The sequence below is a fragment of the Micrasema longulum genome, unplaced genomic scaffold, assembly GCF_059751315.1.
Source record: "Micrasema longulum isolate JH-2025_06_02 unplaced genomic scaffold, ASM5975131v1 h1tg000090l, whole genome shotgun sequence".
Classification (NCBI taxonomy): domain Eukaryota; kingdom Metazoa; phylum Arthropoda; class Insecta; order Trichoptera; family Brachycentridae; genus Micrasema; species Micrasema longulum.
Window position 1 is genome coordinate 61,007 of NW_028277296.1, and position 19,871 is coordinate 80,877.

The window sequence follows — 19,871 nt, forward strand, 5'->3', positions numbered from 1 at the left end:
ACACAATATTTTATTTAATCGTTTAAATTTATTTTTTATATAATGAAGCAACAATCAATGCCACTAGCTGGAGTAAATAAATAACGGCAATTATCTTCATTATAGTACGCAGAGATATTATCGTAACATGCGTAGTCATTTTAACTTCAAAACGTAAAATTGTATTTTTGTCGTGCACAGTATAAATGTCAGTAGCTCAGTCACAAATAACTATCGACGCGCTAATAAGCGACGTAATAACAATTTCTCACCATGGTTGCTTATCGTATTCGCGATCACAATGCAACATCCGTGAACACCTAACATTAAATGTCAAAATATTGACGTTTCGCGGCGTATAATCCTGCTGCGCAATCACATATTTGAATTTCACCGGTGTAAATATGGAAAATATTGTAAAAACGCTATTTTTATTTATTATTTATCATGCTATTAATTGCATTTAGCCGGCGGTTGGCAAGCCAAATGTCAAGAAAAGCAGTCGCCATAGTAATTTCATTTTCACTTTTTTGTATTAGATACTCTTTACTATTTTGCGAATGCAATATATTGTATTATTTTTTATAGTCAACGCCGATTTTTCGCCAATAAACTGCATTTATTTACGAGGAAAACAAAAAACAAACCGACACCAGCGTTGACTTAGAGATTACACAAGCGTTGACTTATGACTGCGATAACTTGAGCATGTTCATTATTGTTCATTGTGATCGCTCAAATGCTTAGCATGTTTTGAAGTACGTCGATAGTTATTTGTGATTGAGCTACAGGGAAGCCAGAATCGTGATACCGGGTATTACTTAAGCGCTAAAGGTGCGCAACCTCCACCCGGAGAACATGAGGGTAAAGAACCTTGGTAGGGCATGTGGATGCTGGTGTGGTAGTTGGAGGAGTCCGCCTGCAGTTGGATGTGCCGAGTGGCCAGTATGAAGGCCAGGGAGGCGAGGATCAGGGCGTCCAGGGAGGCGAGGATGGACAGCTGGAACGCCCAGCGCATACTGCAGCGACCTGGAAACAACCACAAAAATTGATACATTATTTTTTTATTAATATTTTGAGTATATCCAAATGTTTGTAGACAAGGTTGGATTTCACTCCCTGCGGAGTTATCAAGATTAAAATACAACAATGTTTTGAGTATGTCCAAATTATTATTATCAGTATTATAGATAACTTATATAGCGCCATTTTCGTAATTTAATGGTTAGTCGAAAAGGTTTTCGGCGTATATATTTTTGTGCTATATTTAGTTATAAAGGTGCTGAACTTGCTTTGTTTCTTTATTGTTCTCAAAACGTGTTATTTTTTTAATGTTAATATTATTTATGTCCCGAATTGCGTTGTTGTAACTCCTAGGAATGTAATTCAACGTATCATACTTGTAAAATACTTTGTGTTATATGATTTATAATTAAAAAATAAATAAATAATAATAATAATAATAATACCTCAAGGGCGCTTTACAGAGTGGTTCTATAGATAAATAAATTTAATTGAAGCTTTTAAATTTGTAGTTTAATTAAAACAACTTTTTTTTTAAAGATAAATACTGGAGTTCTTAATATTTACTTAAATATTTAAATTTTTGGACCATTTCCTAAAAGTCGTAAATAACTTATGCTGGAAAAATGGAAATCGAGTTGTTATAGAGTGGGAACTTATTTTGTTATCACATGCTATGTTTGCAGATGACAGGTCATAAGCCCTGTAAATGCCTAGACTTCAATATTCCCTTCTCAAAAATGTTTTCCCTCTCTGTTGTAACAGATTTAAAGCTAAATGACTCCCTAGGGAGGAAACCCAGCCAGATTCAAAATTCAAAATTAAATTCAAAATATTGTTGATAAATCCACCTGGTCCATGAAGAAGTATAGAAATTGAAAAAAAAAATTCAGGCGTTGCCTAGCATGTACTTAGGTAAAACAATTTAATGAGATGAATCTCAACCGCATGAATAAAGGTTTTAGCTCTTTAACTGCACAAACACCAACATATGAAAAAAATGAAGGAATATAGATGTTCAAATATGGGCAGAATGGTGAATGTTACACAGTGTGTAAAGTAGCCACTTAAACCAGCCAATGACAGGTCATAAGCCCTGTAGATGCCTAGACTTCTATATTACGTTCTCTTAATTGTTATTTATCTCTGTTGTAATACGTTGATGTTAACAGATCTCCAGGGAGTTGAATCCAGTCCTTGTCTACAGGAGTTTGGACAAGCTCAAAATATCGTTGTTTTTATTATGTTTTATATGTATTTGATATAATTATGTTTAATAAGGCTTGTTTTAAAATTATATAAAATGTCTCCCTCGGCACGGACCCCAGTGAGAAAATGTAAAAAAAATAATGCGTAAATTGTAAAAGAACAAATATTTTTTTTAAATATTGTAGTACTAAGGTAACGTGTTGCAATATAAAAATCATTAGACATAATATCTAAATGACTCCATTAAAGTTGCCTTTCGATCTTGGAGATCATCAAAATGCAATTATTTGTCCATCACCAGACGCTTACAAGAAAAATACTCGGATAATCAAATATTCACTCAATGTTTAAGTAATTTGAATCGGAGACTTGATGCAATATTGGTTTTGGGCTTACAGCATTTCGGCGCACTTTCACTACAATATTGTTCGAACCCCAGAATAGTTAACTGAATACTTGAGATGAATACATATTTTTAAGGGGACAGTTACGTGCGACCTCAGTAATTTTATTTATTTTGGTTCACAAACAATACATATGACTTATAATATTAGAAGTCAAACACTGATTTGAGTCTACTGAACACTTTATTTTTTTTTACAAATATAAAAAATATAAAAACAAAAATTTCGTGACAATTGTTTCGCCTTGTTCGGGCATTTTCAAACGAAATCAAATCAGTGTTTGATTTCTAAGATTATAAGTTTAAATATGGAGTTCTACAAAATAAACACCAAATTAATCAATACATATTCCGAATATTGAATGTATTTGTAAATCGTTGGACAGAGTAGATTCAATTAAATATTTGGGAATTTAAATAGATGGGAATTTAAGATGGACTAATCAAATTGATCATATTAAAAATAAATTGAAAAAGCAAATTTACTTTTTGAAAGCTATAAGAAATATAATTAGCCTAAAAGAACTTGTAAAAATATTTTACGCAATAACTCAATCAGTTTTGTAATATGGGATAATTGGATGGGGATTTGCAAATGACACTCTGATCAAGCAAATAATAATTGCAGAAAAAGCTTTAATAAAAAATATCTTAAGAGTCCCAATCAGAACTAGCTCCCTCAGTATATTTGAAAATCTTAGTGTCAAATCTATAAAACAACTTTATGTAAACACTTTGTTACTATACGCACGTAAACATTATTGTCTACCTTCCGTTACAAGTACAAGAGTTACTAGATTCTCCACCCTGATGCTGCAAAAAAATTAAAAATAAAAACAACCTTCGGTCAAAGAGGATTTTCCTACTACTCGGTTTAAGTGTACAATATACTTCCATTATCTATAAGGACAATTAGTAAGTTCTCACAATATAAAATTGGTATTAGGAAATGGATAGTGGAGGTGGGTTGCGCACGGATCGATGAGTGGATCAAGCCAAATAGGTAAAATGTATGCAGTGTTTATGATTTTTTTTTATATGCCTATATAAACAGGTTATGTTTTTTATGAATATTTTAGTTTTTTATTGTTTATTATGTTAATTATAATTAGATTATTTGGATTAATCACGTTTTTTTATTGTTATTATTATGTTGACTTTGTTAAATAGCTAATCTAAGGCATGTTTCACATATTGTAAAATGTTTTCCTCGGCACGGGACACCCCAGTGAGGGAACATTATTCTGTATAAAAAAAAGAATACAAACAACGTAAAAATATAAATAAATAAACATGTGGATATTTTTTTTAATTGGCTAGCTTCATTGAATTCTATGATTGTTATAAAAGTTTTTACAATAAATTATTACTAAATGGTTATTACAAATTATTTTACCTGACTGACATAAGTGACTATTTCATTTTATTAATTGCATTAGAGTTTTCCTATAATTATTTCATGTATCGTTAAAGATATCAATATCAGCATTTGTTTCTACATAATTATACAATCTTAACATACGTGATAATGCGTTAAAGTGCGCCATATTATTATTGAAGGTTGGAAGATAAAATGTTGTGTACGATCTCAATCGCCGACTGGGGACATTTTTTTTTTTTTATTAAAAAAGAAATATTTGCGTTCTTATGATTTACCCAAATATTTAATTTTGAGGGCCATTTTCAACGAGTTGTAAATAACTCACTATTAGAAAATGGAATCAAGTTGGGGTAGAGTGGGATTCGAACCACGGACCTTTGGTCTGTGAGTCCGAGACACTAGCCACGGGACCACAACCCGATTATAAAAGGTGAGGGATACATTCTCCAAACAAAATGTAGAATCAACATTACAATTAATATTTTATAAAAATATATCAAGTCTAAAATCTCCTAAATTCCAATTTATCTAGACCAAAATGTTCAAGGCGCTGATCATAAGACTGAAGGGTACTGCCCAGGTTACATTCAAATGTTAGGAAACGAAGAATTTTTTTGCACAGATTCAATTAAATTAATGTGAGTTATGTAATTTGGTGACCAGACTACAGATCCTAATTCCAAATTACTATGAACTAATGAATTGTGTAAACAAATTATCGATGATACAGATTTAAAAGGTTTACATATTTTGAATATAAATCCCAACACCTTTAGGGCTTTTTCTTTGATATTATCAAAATGAGTGGTAAATGTAAAGCGTGAGTCAAGAATTATTCCTAGATCTCGAATCGTGTTAACTGAATGAATGCTCATATTGTTAATACTGTAATTTATATATTTTGTTGTTCTTTTCCTTGTAAATGTTATCTTGTAACATTTTTGAAAATTTAGGTGCATATCATTCACATTACACCAAGTACTCAAAGTATCGAGATCTTTTTGGAGCATTTGTTTGTCAGCTGATGTTTCAATTCTACGGAATATCTTTAGATCGTCAGCATACAGCAGAAAATCACATTTTAAGCAAGAGCCAAGATCATTTATAAAAAAACTAAAAACAAAAGCGGCCCAAGATTTGATCCTTGTGGCACACCAGATGTCACAGGTACTGGTTTCAAATACATTTATGCAAACAATCTGGCTTCTATTTTCTAAATATGATTTCACCCAGGTAAAAGATTACCATGTACGCCAATTGCTTCCATTTAAAAATTAGAATATGATGGTTCACTTTATTAAACGTTTTTTGGAAGTCAGTATACACGGCATCCAATTGACACCTTTCATTCATTGATGAGCAAATATAATCACAAAATTCTACTAGGTTGGACGCAATAGACCTCTTTGGAACAAATCCATTTTGCTGAGGACAAACGAGTGGATTAAAGTAAAGTAAAATTACTGCATAGACCAACGACTCAGAAACTTAAGCAAAACATGATAGAATACAAATGGGCCTATAATTTTTGACCGATGATTTGTCTCCAGATTTATGTATTGGAATCACATTTGCAATCTTCCACAAGTCAGGAAATATACATTCATTTAGAGATTTATTTCAAATAATGTGCAGTGGTATACATAACTCATTACTACCATTTCGTATAAATACACTTGGTATTTGATCGCATGTTTGAGGCGTTCCTTTCTCCTTTTTTTTCCTTCCCATCCCCTCTCCTCTCTTCTCTTCATAGTATGGTGTAAATTTTTAGTTCATTTTTGTTTTAAGTTTTTGTGTAAAAATTATAAAATTTTGCATAATTACCTAGAATACGTCCCCTCTCCTCTCTTTTTTTCATAGTATAGTGTAAATTTTTAGTTAATTTTTGTTTTAAGTTTTTGTATAAAATTACAAGATTTTGCTTAATTACCTAGAATATGTCTTGTAATTTTCTCAAACTAAACGGTTTGGGTAGGTAGGAAGAAATTGCCTTAAGGCAATATGCCCGCCCTTGTACGTATATAAATTGTATATGTATATAAACTGTCCATGATATTATTATTTTTTTTTCAAAATTCTGTTGAATTAAGAACCTGCTGACAAGTTGTAAGTATGCAGCTCAGCAGGATTTTAATTTTAGACTATTTAGTAAATATTTTTGAAAAATAAATAAAAAATTAAATTAAATTTAAAAAAATCGTTTATACTTTTCCTAATGCAGACTGCCCTCTTTAAACTGAAAATGCCAAATGAAAAATGCGATAGGACATCTACATAACACTGAGGCAATAATGATCGTAATGATATATGCGCGATTTCGATATTAACACGGTGTATGGAAAACAGAATCACTTGTGGATTTTAGGTCACTTTAAACGTAAGTGCCATTGACTTCTTGTGAAATGAAGCATAAATGAATCTTAATGACAGAAGAGAGAAGACCGCGCGACCTAATGTCATGCGCTACATCATTACCATCATGTCCCCTTTCGCACGTAATGGTGCTTAGGGCACTGCATTGGTACATCCATATCGACACCTCCTACGCATAATATCGTAACCCACAAAACGCGATTTTAGAAGAGAAGGATTTAAAACTATTTTTGTCCAGTATAAAATCTAAATATAGAGAGATTAAAAAAAAAACGTAAGCATATTTATTTTTATATCGTATTTCATATAAGTAAACAAAAAACTTTAACTGTTTTGCGGTTTTCGTAAAAATGCACTTACGATATTATGCTTCGGAAAAGACGTAAAGTAAAATATTGTATGAATAACATACAAGATTTTACATCGGGATTATCTGAAAAAAAATATTCTTAAATTATAAAAAATATTCTAAAATAATCAAATATAGTGCAATAAACCTTTTTTTGTTTATGAAGCAATTAGTTTTTATTCGTGCAAATATGGATATTGGTTATTATACGATGAATCTGTTGTTAGCTATTTAATTGTACTGGTGTAGATTAAGTTTCTAATGCTAAATCGCATTTTTGTGCTCTAGTTAGCTCAATTCTTCTATTTTTCAGATATGGATCATGCAGAAAAAAAAACGAACAACGTCATTTAAAAATATAAAACGATGAACGCGGAGGATATCTGTCTAGTCCGAAAAACAGAGTCGTAACTGATACTTACGCCGCTTTCGGTCATCGTTTTCGTCCAGCAAAAATTATATCTAGGGTTCGTACAGTAATACATTTTCTAAAAAATATGAGATACGACAGTATGCGTCCCAAAAAAATGTTACAAATTGGAAGTTTAGATATAATAATATAAAGACGAAATACATAAAACCCTATACCGACAATTTGTGGGTTACGACATTATACGTAGGAGGGGTCGATATATTACACATAAATGGGGTTAGCCTGAAACAGGTAGAGGAATTGGGTAAGTATGTTTACTGGGGATGAAAATACTGAGAAAGATTTATTTTAGAAAATATAAATACAGTATGTTCATTAAACCCTGTCACATCCGAAACCACGATGATCAGTATGAGTAAGAAGATATATTGGCACATTAAAATATATTTTTTTAACAAATAAAATTTTAAAAATAAAACTTCAAAAAGAGCAAATGGTTTCTTACTTTTGCCGAGGAGAAACGATGAGGGGGGAGGGGGGAGTCTGTCACACTGTCAACCGTACGGTCGCACCCCCCTCGCTTCTCCCCTGCAGAAGTAAGCGGCCATTTGTTTTTTTTATATATATATTTTTTTTAAACTTTTTTCATTCTAATTTTTTTTTAAATATGCTAATATGTCTTCTTGCCTATAATGATCATCGTGGCTTCGGATGTGACAACGTTTAAAGAACACCCTTTATATTTGCGTTTTTATGATTTACGCAAATATTTCCATTTTGGGGTCCATTCTTAACGATTTGTAAATAACTCACTATAAGAAAATGGGAACCAAGTTGTGGTAGAACGGGGTACGAACCTTGGACCTCTGAACCGTGCGTCCGCGACACTAGCCACGGGACCACAACCCGTGACCCAATATTGAAAGGAGAATGGGTGACGGAAAAGGGGTTACGGTGCAATAAAATCAACCTAGGCAAAAAAATAACGTTTGCCGTATGAGGCGAAAGCCGCGTTCATTTTAACAGTAACAGAACCGAAACCTTTACTGATGTAGGTGAGATTATTCTCAATAATTTAATTACGCATCGAACGCAAACTATTCGTATCGAACGAATTCGTGATCTATGTCCAATGAATATTTTAGAGGAAGTAATAGTTTGTTCCGTTTGATAAGTATTTTGATACTATGGCGTCATAATTTTCACTTAATGCAGCAAATAATCATTTTCATGTTTGAAAAATCATTTCACAATAAATCCCATGATCTTATGGCGATCTTGCTGTACCTATAAATGGAAAGTTTTACGTAAAAACATTTTTCTTTATCTTCGAAAAACAGTTGTTTAAAATATGCTAACTTGTACACGTATTATTACCTTAGAGTAATGATAAGCCACTGGCTAATAGAGTCGCCCATACGGACAAAACACATTTTTATATAGATTTATTATATAATTATATTCTTTAATATTTCGGAAGAGCGTAGGTATTAAGCTCTAAAAGACAAAAACTATTTTTAAGAGAGGAGTTAAGGACTGGATTTTCCTTAGTGAGAGGGATTTTGTGGGAAATTCCTGAAATTTGTATGAGTCGGCCTCGTGGTGTAGTGGTCAACGCATTTCCTTATCATATAATAGGTTTCAAGTTCGATTCCTGACATGGTTAACAGAAAATATTTATTTTAAAAAATGTGTTTTTATACTAGAACATTCATCGTCCCTGAACTGGCATCTGAACCGTGAGACTGATCATCTTGCCTTCATGTAATAAAAAATATTTAGATATGGTGCGATTGGTGTACCAATGCAGTGCCGTATGCACCATAAGGTGCGTAAAGGGAATGATTTTATTTAGAAACTTGCTGGTCTGTCTTTCAACCTTATCTTTATGATGTATTTTTTTCATTGTTGACTGTATGTTTCTGAAAATCATGAAGAATGATGAGAAAGACAATAGAAAAATAAATTGATAATCTTGGTGATTGCAACGTGCGTACAAATATTCGGACGAGCATTAAATTAAAATAATTATTTTTTTAAGTATAACCTGACGAAGAAACTTACCGATCCCATACTGGTTGGCATCTGGTCCACAGATTTCACGAATTACTGCAGAATCCCAACCCATTGGATATAATGCTACTCCAGCACCAAGAGTTATGGCTGAAACAAATAAAATATATTTAAATTCCCATGATAATACATTTATATATTTTATTTATTTATTAACGGTTCAATGTAAAACATTTAAGATTGTAAGTGAAAATTCTTGATGGAAGTTCGTTGTAATTTATTATATAAATAATAGACGAGTGACACTTTAATCCACAAATTTGGAATATCCAGTGGCCGGTTTCATCGCTTTCGCGACATCTTCAAAACTGGTATCTTTATTAAGGAGTTCAGGGTATTGATACAAAACAGAGATAAGGATAGATAATTAAAAATTATATGAAAGTAAATTAAATGAAGTTATTTTTATCTTAAGGATCATTATCAAAATTTTTTTGGTTAACTAATGAGTTGATATAATGCTATTCTAGTGAGTTTAAGTATTTTATTTTAGTGCCCCATACTTCGTGAGTGTGATTTTTGTCAATTATGATTTCTGAAACACAAAGGGTAATCTTGCTTATACTGATCATCGTGGTTTCGGATGTGACAGGGTTTAAAGAACAGCCTGTATATATTGAGGTATATATACCGGTAGTCAGACGGCAGAAGGGACCATCTGTATTTTTTTCGGATTTTTATTTGTCATGAGTTTTAGTAAATATTTCAGTAGACACGCAAAAAATAAAATTTAAAAAAGGCGTTATTTAAAATGGTAATGAATTATTGAAAAAAAAAAAACACTACTTTTCTTTAGTTTTCGAATTAAAGTCTTAAAATTGAGTTATTTTTCAGCTCTCCTGATCATTTTCGAAAATTACAGATGGTCCCTTCTGCTATTTGACTACCGAAACATAGTAAATAGAGTAATTATAAGTTATTACTAGAGTAATCATGAGCGTTCAAAATATGGTCCCTCAACTTGCGGCCAGTTGGCATATTCTTGATAGAACGGATTTTTATCTGTTGCGAGCAGTCCCCGGCTAGTTTTGAACTTTTGTCTCCTCGTAATTACTAAAATGCCTGTATGTACGCTTAGATACTGCACGATTTGGAAAAACGATGGTATAACCTTTCACCGGTAAATAATGTTCTTATCCTAATCAATACTTGTTTAAAACAGTTTTAATGTCAAGAAACATCTTCTTAATATGTTACCAATTCGTGAGTTATCTCCTGTCTCTGTCCTGCTCAGTTAGTCAGGCGAATAGTGAAACGACAAACAAAGGTGACGCGTATGCGGAAGGGAGCGACATACTGAATAGAACTTACATTAGACCGAAGTGAACATTTCGTGCTTTTTACTGTACTACGTGCTTTGCTTTCCAAAGTCGACGTGATATGACGTGACGACACTTGCTCCCTCCGCTGGTCATTCCCTTTTCTTTGGGGACTGCTTTTTAGCTCCGATTTGTATGGGGTGTCATCTTTATATATTATATCTCAATGGTAAATATGTTTATAAATAATGTTTCAATAATTATTAAGAGTAACTTTTAATAATTATTCATAATAAGGTTCAAAAAAGTAAAAATAAATAAAAGATGTAGGTAATGAAATAAGTGCATTTTCAATGAATAATTCGTTCACTTAAATCAGCAACTGACGGCTAATAAATGCATAGATTTCTATATCCCCCTCTTAAAAATGTTCTCCATGTTTGAATAATATCTTTCAATCTTGATAGATGGGGGATAAAATCCGGTTTTTGTCTACAAACATTTGGACATTAAAAATTTGTTGATAAAACCAACTGGCCTTAGAAGCATAAACATTTAAAATTATAATTGAAGAGGTGTGGATAGATTACGGCACATCACTGCTTAATCAATCAACAATTAATGAATAAATATATTTAAATAACTTTCACGACCGATAGTGACCGTGAAGTGAAAATTTAAGTTCAATGACAGATATTTATAATTAATTTAATATGTATGACTTCATAACACATGATACATAACTGCAAACTTGTTTTTATAATTTATATCGAATCAAAAAACTTATAAGACATCGGTGATTAATAGATTTTAAATTTTTTTTTAATCTTTTTTTTTAATCGTTTTATTATACCAAAGTACAACACATTACAATATGATATCATCAACAAAAAAATACACAATACAATAATACATATTACAAAAATAGACATTACAAAAATACTCATTACAAAAATACTATGGGAAATTCGATAAAAAAATGTTTTCTAGCGTGCGATAAAAATTGAAGTGTTATCAGCGTTATGATTTTTCAAAGTTTTGTATTTATAAAATAACTCCGTGTGTGACGTCAAAGGTTATCTTTCGCTTATTCTCGGTCAGTTTTGCCGATTGGTCCGTTGACGGTAAGCAGTCCAGGCACTCACAGGGCTTATGACTTGTCATTGGCTGGTTCAGATCTTTTAATTCACAAAAGTCAACAGATGGAAGAGTTGAGGAAATGTGGATGTTCAAACATAGGCAGAATGGTGAATGATACAGTGTGTGTGTGTGTGTGTGTGTGTGAAGTGGCCACTTAAACCAGCCAATGACAGGTCATAAGCCCTGTTAATGCCTAGACTTCTATATTACGTTCTCTATCTCGTGTTCTTTATCTCGGTTGCAACAAATTTTATTATGATCTGTTTGTAAAACAGTGAAGAAGGTAAAAAATATACAAATAATAAAAATTAAAATATAAGCAAACATATAAGGCACTGTCTATTTTCACTAGGTATAGTAAATAAAAACCTGATCCGAGGTAGAAAGCATTTTTTATTTAAATATAAAATAACGCATATTTTTTATTGGAGATGTCTAAAGATAATAAATTAACAAAATTGAATAATATTAAAAAATATGATAATTTCACAAAAATTATGGAACTAAAAAATCAGAACAGTCAAAGTATATGGAACTGAAAAAAATTATGAAAATGAACAAATAAATAAAACTGAAAAAAAATACACAGAAAAAAAACTATAAAAAAAGTATAAACTGATAGACAGTAATAAATAAGAAAATGATGACATCTCTGTATTCCGTAAGTGTTGTTTCTGCGGCCCTCCAATCTATTTAGCTATTTAGATCGGCCCGGGATCGTATCTGGTTTAGATAGGCTCGACTTACTTATCTCAGGTAGGTAGTTTCTCAGTTGCATTTTCTCCGTAGTTAGAACCCGTTTCGTTTTTATTTAAGTAGGTTACAAGGCTAGTGTCATGTTACTTTTATTTACTTTTTTGAGTTATTTATTCCCTGCATAAAGAATACTTCATACCGTACACGTCTATTCGTAGATAAAAAAGGTCAAATGTTTAAATCTATTGCAACAGAGAGGGCAAACACTTTTATGAAGAGAATATGGAAGAATTATTTGAGTCTTTATTCAATAAAATACACACATTATTACAATATTAATACATTATTTAAAAAAAACAAAGTATTACATATTTTGTCCCGATAAACCATTAAATAATAGTTTGTCATCGGGTGCTCAGACATTAGTTTTAATTAATAATCAAGTAAAATAGTACAGACATAATACAATCGTATAAAATAATGAACAAATATTATTTTGTTTTTGATGCTTTGAAAAATATTATTAAGAAGACAGAAAATAAAAACTTAACAAAACCAGATAAAAATGGTTTAAATTATTTTTTTTAAGTAAGAAAATAGAGTAAAATAATACAATTAAAATTAAAGAAAAGCCATTTACTTGATTTTATTTTAAATATAGGAAAATAAACATATACACATATATAAATAGTGTGTGCTCATAAATGTAATCAAAACAAGATAAAAAATATAACAAAGTAAATCGAAAATTTCAATTCATATCTACAGAAAAAATAAAAATAATAATGAAATTAAAGTACCTATTCAATTTAGATCTAAAAAATATAAATTAAATAAAAAAGAAATAAGGATCTTTATTACTTTAAAAATGTTTTTAAAAAATTGTATTTCACGATTAAAGTTGTATTTCTCTATTAAAGTTGTATTTCTCTATTAAAGTTGTATTTCCCTATTGAAGTTGAATTTCCCTACTAAAGTTGTATTTCCCTATTAAAGTTTTATTTCCCTATTAAAGTTGTATTTCCCGATTGAAGTTGTATTTCCCTACAAAAGTTGTATTTCCCTATTAAAGTTGTATTTCCCTATTGAAGTTGTATTTCCCTATTAAAGTTGTATTTCCTATTGCCCATTCCCCCTATATTTATCGACACCCATGGCCATTGGAAAGACCTGAAAACATTTCAAAATACAAAAAAAAAACATTAAAAAAACAAATAGTTTCTTACTTCTGCAGAGCGCAGAGCTAGCTACCCCCTCCGCACTCCTGTTTCATCCCCTGCAGAAGTGAGCAACCATTCGATTTTTTAAATATTGGTTTTTAGTTTTAAAACGCTTCTAAATAAATTTTTTTAATATGCCAATATGTCTGCGTGCTCATACTGATCAGCGTGGCTTCGGATGTGACAGGGTTTACCATACACGCTTTATGAAATAATAAACAAGCCATGTCCATTTTTTGTGGACAGCCTTTAATAATGCCAAGAAAGAAATCGAAAATAAACCTGTTTCTAATTAATTTTCGTAAAAAGCAAATGAATCCTAATTCATTAAGCAACTTTGTCAACTAAAGAAAGTTACTCAGAAAAAAAGGCTTCGCTAATCTTGAAATAGAAAGTGATTTCCTGAATTCACATATGTAATACCGATTTTCATTAATTATTTCAAACATACACGACTGATAAATATTACAGCAGAAATATAAAATATTTTTAGAAGAGAATATGGAAGTCTAGGCATTTGCAAGGCTTTAGACCTGTCACAGGCTGGTGTAACATTCGCGGTAAAATTCAGAGTTTGTCAGCAAACATTTGAACACACTCAAAATATCGTAGGGTATCTACCTGAGTCTACAGGGGTATATAAATTTCACATTTTAACAGCTGTTGTCCCATTTTACACGTATCCTACAAATCCACACGACACGGCAAAATAAGCTTGGATTCTGAATCAATCGGAGGCATGTAGAGAAAATTTAATAAATTATTATTTACGGATATAATGACGGTCAAATTTCCAAGGTAGTTAGTAGATGGGTACTAAAAAGACAACGTTGCTAATGAAAAAAAAATTACTAAGTTTGTGGTTTTTTCATTGGCTTACAACACTTTTTAGTCATCGATATTTAATTAGAGCGTTTATTATAATAAAACAGATTTATTAAAATTACTGTAATGTAACTTTCTACATTTTCTGCGATACTGCGGTATAGTACCTTAACACGGTCCCTTAAAAAATATAGACAAAACAATAAAACAAACAAACCATCCCGCCGTTTTCCCGTAGGGGTAGGCAAAGAGGATATAACGCCACATCACTGTCATTGCATACAGACCTCATTTCCTTTTTTCTCTCGTTTTCCTTTTTTTTCGCTAGCTCGCTTTTTTTAATGTAAATTCATAAATCTTCTCATGTACGCACTCCGATTATTCCTACTCTTGACATGTCCATCTTCAAGTATTTTATGGACTTGATCGTGCCATGTCTTTCTCGGTCTTCCTCATTTTCTGCATCCATCAACATTCGCATCGTAGATCTTTTTAGCTGTTCTTTCGCTGTCCATTCACTCCTTTCTAGATTCTGTCGACAATGCTTACATAGTTCGCGGATCTCGACATTTGTGCACCTATGATACATCGTTTTACCACACATTCGCCTGAGAGATCGCATTTCGACCGCATTACCTACTTTTATCATTATTTTTTCTAATTAAAAATAATGTTCCCTCCTAAGACCAATAATTCGTCACCCGCTACAGAGTCGCCTATACGGACAAAAACCATTATCAACCACGAAGTTAGCTACAGTGTACGGCAATACAACGGGCCGTAGGCACTCAGGTCGAGAATTACAAACGCAAACTGAAACCGTCCGTTACACGTTTGTTCTTACCAGGAAGACAACCCACCAGTCAGGAAAACTCATCAAAGAGAACTTGTGACGTCACAGGCGGAGTGATTTCAAAATCACAAAATTTTAAACAATCATATAATCATTCCCTTTCCGCACCTAATAATGCAAAGGCCATTGCATCGGTAAACCAATCGCAGCGTATATTTATCACTTTTGTTACATGAGGGTAAAATGATCAGTCTTACGCTTCAGGTGCCAGTCCAGGGACTATGAAATATTCTAGTGTAAAAACACGTTTAAAAAAATATATTTGATGACAACCATGTCAGGAATCGAACCTGAGACCTCTTGCATGGTAGGCAAATGCGCTGACCATTACACCACGAGGCCGATGAACAATCATAATACGGTACATAAAAATATTTTTGAATATTTTTTTGACATAGTTTAATAGTTTATCAACAAATTAAAAAAAACAACAAGTATTTTCACTGTAGTCAGCATCATGGATAGTTAAACCCTTTACGTTATGTAGACTGAGAAGGTAGAATGTATGTATGCCTTGAAAATGCATAGCTTTCCATATTTATTCCCGTCCCAAAGAGATTCCAAATCCACGTTGAAATGTTTGTCAGCACTTTACACACCGTGTCGTGGCCAGCGGTTAATTTTACACGATGATTGTCCCTGTTAAAGGATTAATTAAATCGATTTATGACGTCACGTTTAATTGAATTCTTGAATTAAACGTGTAGTTGAATCCCTAGCCCAGAGATGGCGGGCATCGCTTTCGCTTGGTTGGTATGATAGCGCTCGAGGAAGATCCGGTAGTCTGAACGAAAAAACACGAGGACTCGAAAATTTACGCTTGCTCCTGTAACTTATTCTTCAAAATTTTCATCACGCATTGTGCTCACCAAAACCACACAAATCACCACATTGATGTTCTCAACAAAATAGGGATCGAAGTGGATGCCATTGGATATTCAAAGGTCAGTTTTCTTTATCCTTTTTTGACGGGTGATGATTTGTCGTGTATTGAACTTTTTTATTTATTTAATCCAATATAAAATACAAATACATAGTTTACAAAAATATTTATACAATAGGTACGGTACATTCAGTATAATTTTATTTTTATTTATGGATGTAGCCACTCCACTGGCCCACTGGCACGTTCGGAGTGTCAGTGTATTATTTATTTTATACATAATTGTACATACTTTTACATCAATTGTATAAATATTCAAAAGAAATTAAAAAAAAAATTAAAACATACCTACCGCAATAAAACGAAAAAGTATTTTCAAGAAACTAACATTATATTCTTATATTTGAAACATATTCCTCAGCTTCCTGTCTAGTCTTTTTAGCAATCCATTTATGGACTCGAGCTTTGAAAATATTGTTTTTCAATTTGTTCACCACTATGTCCTTGCTTAAAAAGTTGTATAGCTTAGGGGCCAGAAAAGTATAATGCCTTTGTCCGTAATTTGTTTTTTTCTTTGGGAGCAGAAGTATTGTCTTTTGTCTTTGCCTAGTTTCGTAAATTTGTTGTCCGTCATTGCTGGCAATAAAATTTGTATGAATTGTACTGCTGGCAATATCATCATTTCAAAGGAATATAATTTTAATATTTTTAAAATTTATCAAAATCATAATTATAACACTCGCTTTACTTATAATGATAGTTTATTCATCCCTAAAATTAGTAATAAATATGGCAGTAGAACATTAAATTATATTGTACCTTACATTTTTAATTTGATTCCTACTGACCGTAGATTTAATAATATATGTAACTAGCGGACCCGACAGACGTTGTCCTGCCCGAATGTTGGTTTGCCTGCTATTATCTTGAAAAAAGACTTTTCATTGATAAGTAGGTACCTAGGTAATTGTTTGTGATTAAATTCCAAAACTAAAAATGGATAATATTCAAATATTGAATTTAAGTAGGAACCTGGGTACTTGTTTATGGTTTAATCTCAAAACATAAAATAAATATTTTTTCAAATATGGCATTCTTTTTTCAAACGTCAAACTCCGGTCTTCTCACCAACAGAGGTGTGTACTTATGTAGAAATCCGATTTTTAAATATGTATTGAATTTAATATTATTTCAGTATTATAAAAATTCCAGTAAAAAGAAACAAATGGGTAGAAATTATAAGGAATGTAAGGAAAGAATCTGATTGAGATCCACAAAAAAAATATTATTGTTTGTAAACATTAAAAAACTTTTTTTTTATACACTAAAAAACAACATTTTTCAATTTTTTTGTAAATGCATTCTCCTCGAATGCAACCCTGGTAGATCGATGAATAAAACATTTATGCTCCTTACTTCTTTTTTACATATTAGATTGAAGATATTAATATCTACGAACACGCACAGCGCAAAGATCTATATTTCTCTGAAAACCGCACGTAAATCGGTTTAGCCGTTTAGGGGGAGTAAGGTGACATCACACGTACAGAGGAATTCTATGTATAAAGGTAAGAAAAAAATATTAATTGGCTTCGTCATCAAGAGTTTTCATATTAATGTTTTATAAATAATGTGTTAAAATTTGATTTATATGTATTTTTTTTTTCATGATATATTTGTTTTTCTTGTTGCTTTTTTGTTCTTTTTTTTTATTGAGCGGATACAGTCTAACTACTGCCCCTTATTTTGACTATAATTGTTTATGTAAAGATATTTATTTTTAAGTACGATAAATATTTATATGGGTAAACTTCACCAACAAGCCACAAAAAGTGGCTTGGTGAGGTTTTTGTATTTATTAGGTTTAGTTTATTTTTTGTGTATTAATATTTATCCATGTGTACTTTTACAATAAAATAAATTAATTAATTAAAAAACATTTTCTATTAAATATGAACAACTAAATGCATCGCTTAAAAAGGTGTATTTAAAATTAAAGTACTATTTACACGTACCGGAAGTTATTATACACACCGCGTAACATTTCAGCACTTTTTCCATATATGCACATCCACATGCTTTAAAAAAATCTCATCTCTTGATTTCTTAAGCAAAAGAGACATTTATTAGTAATTTTATTTTCAATAACTTTATTTTGATTATTGAAAGCCTTAAGTTTTGTAACATCGTGTACATAATTTATTTTTCATTTTGATCATAAGCTTGAATGACATAAGCAGTAAAATGAATTATGTTGAACTTTCTATAAAATGTATGCAGAAAAGTCATCGTGACTCTATCACGTAATTTTTTATGTAAAAAAACTCGTTCACTAATCATTTTGAGGTAAAAAGTAAAAGCGCACAAATAACAGATAAACAGATTTGGTTAATTTAAAACTTATTAATAATAATAAATGAAACGATAAAAAAAATATCTCAACAAAGACGAACTGTCAGCAGTAGCGTCCAAGGCGGACGTCGAGACCACCTATTGTAGGTATTGGTGAATTAAAAAAAAATGTTCCTACGCAGATAGGTGTACAACAATAATTAAAACCACTGGTCGTATATCTACCTCATATAATTAAGAATAGTCCAGAAACCGCATACGCACATCAAACAAAAGGCGACTCAGCTACTCATAAATGAGTAGGTTTACGTTTTAACCCATTAGTTTCATTGTAGACATCGCTCAGTACGCAACTCCTGATTTGAATTCAACTATGCCGTGTTGTGTACTTTTAAAGTGTAGAAATACTGCTAGGATCTTAAAGAAACAGGATGGGATAACATTTTATTGTAATTAACTAATGAATGTGTAAGTAGCAAATACATTACTTAAAAATTGAATTATTTTTCCATGTCGGATTGTCGAAGAAAAGAAAATTGATATTTTGCTAGTGTTGCCAGGGTAGTATTTTTTTGTACCCTGCTTTGCTCATCTAATGAGAGAACTAATGAAAATTGGACCTTGGATTAAAAAACTCTGTGGTAGACATTTAACCGACATTATCTTTAAAACATCTAATATTTTTAACATATTTTAAGTTCAAATTTCATTAGTTCAATTACCCTTATTAAATGACTCTTTACTTATCTACTCTGTTGTGTCAATCAATATTTCCGCGTGCACAATAACATTTTAGCGAAACAAGCAGATTGCTTTTTTTGTTATCTTACATTTGTGTTATGATTTTATTTTTTCCCATCGTGCAACATTACGCAGCGACATCACGAATGCGCGCGGCGAAAGTAGGGCATGGTGGGGGAATTTTGGATTAGTCCGATGTATTCAAATATGATTCTACGCTCCTTCTGGACTATTCTTAATTCTATATATCTGGAGATTAAGTCTTGGTCATCTGCCTGGGCTAATGTCTGGGTGGTCTTTCTAAACATAGTTCCTGCTGTTTCAACTCTTGCATCTCTTATGGGTTTTTCTAGAGCAATATTAAACGACATTTTAATGATTCTACACAAAGCAAATATATTAGTTTTATTTGATTATTTTTTCGTTATTATTTATCGCGTTCAATTTCGAAGATTTCTAGATTAGAACCTTTAACCAAGAGTCTTTATTAAAATTACGATTATTTTGTATCAGATGGTTAAATAAATAATACCTAATCTTAAATGAATCTACGTCTGAAAGGTAAATTTATTCGAGGTATCGTTTTGTGATTCAAGCGAACTATTCCGATTTCTATATCTTCAATTATATCGATTAGTACAAACCGCAAAAAAACGCATTCAAATGTCGTTTCTTCGCCGGTACTTAGAATTTCAGTGACCGTGAATAGCGTTTACGTACCAACCTATTTATTCTA

At 31.7% G+C, this 19,871-nt stretch overlaps 1 protein-coding gene across 2 annotated transcripts in view; it reads right to left on the minus strand.

Moving 5' to 3' along the window:
* Tmhs (Tetraspan membrane protein in hair cell stereocilia) overlaps positions 1-19,871 on the minus strand; it is a 64,878-nt gene that overhangs the window by 15,878 nt on the left and 29,129 nt on the right. For both annotated transcript variants that reach the window (XM_088234949.1, XM_088234940.1), the window contains exons 2-3: positions 9,158-9,256; positions 853-1,008 (exon numbers count right to left, since the gene is read on the minus strand). In XM_088234949.1, coding sequence (XP_088091075.1) covers positions 853-1,008; positions 9,158-9,256 — 255 coding nt within the window. The remainder of the gene's footprint in view (positions 1-852; positions 1,009-9,157; positions 9,257-19,871) is intronic.